Source organism: Aulostomus chinensis, chromosome 2 (genome assembly GCF_037954235.1).
Source record: "Aulostomus chinensis isolate RoL2024-O1b breed Wild chromosome 2, RoL_Achi_v1.0, whole genome shotgun sequence".
NCBI lineage: Eukaryota > Metazoa > Chordata > Actinopteri > Syngnathiformes > Aulostomidae > Aulostomus > Aulostomus chinensis.
In genome coordinates, this window is record NC_141321.1 from 34,953,927 (window position 1) to 34,956,426 (window position 2,500).

The 2,500-nt window shown below is 43.7% G+C and overlaps 1 protein-coding gene across 1 annotated transcript in view; it reads right to left on the minus strand.

The window, feature by feature from the left end:
* LOC147269820 (mucin-5B-like) overlaps positions 1 to 2,500 on the minus strand; it is a 39,284-nt gene that overhangs the window by 35,469 nt on the left and 1,315 nt on the right. Inside the window, exons 4-6 of the mRNA XM_086196375.1 lie at positions 2,020 to 2,134; positions 1,312 to 1,402; positions 1,126 to 1,232 (exon numbers count right to left, since the gene is read on the minus strand). Coding sequence (XP_086052501.1) covers positions 1,126 to 1,232; positions 1,312 to 1,402; positions 2,020 to 2,134 — 313 coding nt within the window. The remainder of the gene's footprint in view (positions 1 to 1,125; positions 1,233 to 1,311; positions 1,403 to 2,019; positions 2,135 to 2,500) is intronic.

A 2,500-nucleotide genomic window follows, 5' to 3' on the forward strand; every position in this document is an offset into this window, starting at 1 on the left:
GCTGGCAGCTCTTCCCTGTCCTCGTGCCACCAACATCAAAGCTACTGCTCATTTAAATCACCACTTTATGAAATTTACTTTGTTCAATCTTGCTGTAAACATGACTCATGACATTTCAAGTTGCTTCTGAGTTCAGTTTCACCCGCGAGATCGCACAAGCGTTGCAAAAATAAGTACATACCTGCTGTTTCTACCCATCAAGCTTTCTAATTCCTGAGGGCTTCAGTCTGCGGATCTCTTTTTGTCAGTGGTTGCCATGTTGAGTTTTAGTATTTGGGCTCATTCGATGTTGGCTCTTTCTAGTTGTGGTTCACACGCTTAACTGAGCGCGACCACGGTTCTGAAACCGAAAACTCTGAGTTTCTGATCTGTACTGAGTTTCACAGCTGATGGAGTTTGTGATTGTTTAACTAGACGTTTCAGGGGAATGTTGTGATGCTGAAATTGATTTATTCACAGCTGGATTAACATGCAGGTGTGTGTAATAACAGTCACTGCCAGAAAATGGTGACAAATGCCACACTACATAGCTTTAACATGAATGGGATTCCATCAGAGCAGAAATAAATCAGAAGCTTCCTGCTTTGACGTCTGAGCCGCCGCAGACTCCAGTGAAGCTTTAAAATACTCACAAGATGGTGATCCTTCAATGGCGTCCTGTGTATTTGATACTAATGCTGACTTGGGAGAGTTTTTGATGTGAACGTGTAATAAAGGTTTTTGGAAGATATCACTCAAGCCACGTCAAGCAGTTAGTTGGATCAACATGTGAAAGGAGGGACAAAAGTTGTGTCCCCAAGCAATCACTGCCTTCCAAATAAGAGGTTTCACATCCCAACAGTGTCTTAGGGATCCTGACCGTCTTGTGTTGTTGAAATTTCAGATAGAACACGGAATATAAAGTGGAGGGCACTCAAGAAGCACATGCAGCACCTCCGCCAAGGCAAACTCCAGTCTAAAGGACAAACGGGACCAATCACATTAGCTCCTTGACGGGGGTGAAAAATAAATCGGGCTATGTATGGGCTCCAGGAGGCATGTAGTCCTCTAGACCAGACCCTCTATGAATCAGAATGGACGTCTGGCTCAGGTGTAAAGGTGATGTTGTTGAATGTGATGCTTCACCAGGTCATTGCAGCTTTGCTTGGACTTCTGCGTGACGTCGCTGCAGCTCTCAGTTGGACCGTCCATTTTCCAGAAGTTACCGAAGTCCTCAGGGCTGATTATCACACCTGAGAACACCAGAGAAGAACCGTTCAGTTCTATGGCCACGATCACACTGAGTCGCTCTTAAAGAGGGTCAAAGTGTACCGTGGCTGTAGAACTCATTGTGGAGAGGGGCTCCATTGAAGTCTCCGCAGAGGCCACAGGTTTGATTCCTGTACTTAAGGTCGAGTTCCACCTGTGGAGACAAACATTTTAGCTACAACCTCCAGCACAGTTTGTTTGTCAGTTGGAAGTTTTCCTTCTGACTGCTAAAGTATCAAAGAGTTGCTGCAACAGCTCGGTTGTGTCCCTTCCTCCCTACTGACATTTGTTGCAACAACAACAAGAACAAGAACAAAATAAATAAAACATAAAAGGGACACTTTTATTTAGAAATGATATTTTAAATAGCATTTAAACACAAGAAATGGCAGAACCTGTCTGACTGTCAAAACTGTTCATTTATAAAGAATAACATTTTGTTAGATTGTGGGCATTTTCTTCTAATTTATTGTGTTTTGTTGTTGCCAATTCTTCAAGAATTTCACTTTTTTTCAATGGAAGAAGAACCAGGGTCTTGATCATTAAAATTACAGACAATGTGTTGAAAAGTTTGTGAAAGACTTAAGTTCAGAAACTTTTCACAGACAAATCAAGACAACTACTCCTCATTTAGCTTTGTAGGAGGATGTGGAAGGACCCCATGTTGAGGACCCCTGTAGTAGTCAGATGAAATGTTTCATTTAAAGCTCTGACAGTTGTAGCCTAACAATGTTGAAGATAGCTGGCGATCCTCTGCAACTGTGGTCGTACCAGTAAAGAATCCTCCCCGTTCCAGATGGCCATCAGTCCGAGCTTCGCTTTGACTCTGATGTAGGTGGGAGTCTTCTCAATGTGCAGTCCAGCTTGACTCACTGGTGGGACAACTCTGCAACAAGAAAACTACATTAGATTTCAGCCAAAGGAAAACTGGGTTTAGCTGACTGCTAGTTAGCTTAGCACAATGACTGGTAGTGGGTGGGAAGTGTTAGCGTAGCTCCGCCTCTGCCTGCATTAATATCAGGAGGATTGTAACCTTGGTGATGAATACCAGTTTAAAATGAGGAGACATTGTAGTGGTAGAATCAGACACGTTGCCGGAACTACTTTCCTGACTGGGCGCAGTGATTTGACGCAGCACCTCCAAAGCTCCATTGGAACTTGGGTCAACAGAACCAAACGATTGTTGAGGACTAGAAGAGAGACTGCTGCTACTGATGATGAGGAGGAGGAGGATTCCTGCTGGACACACCAG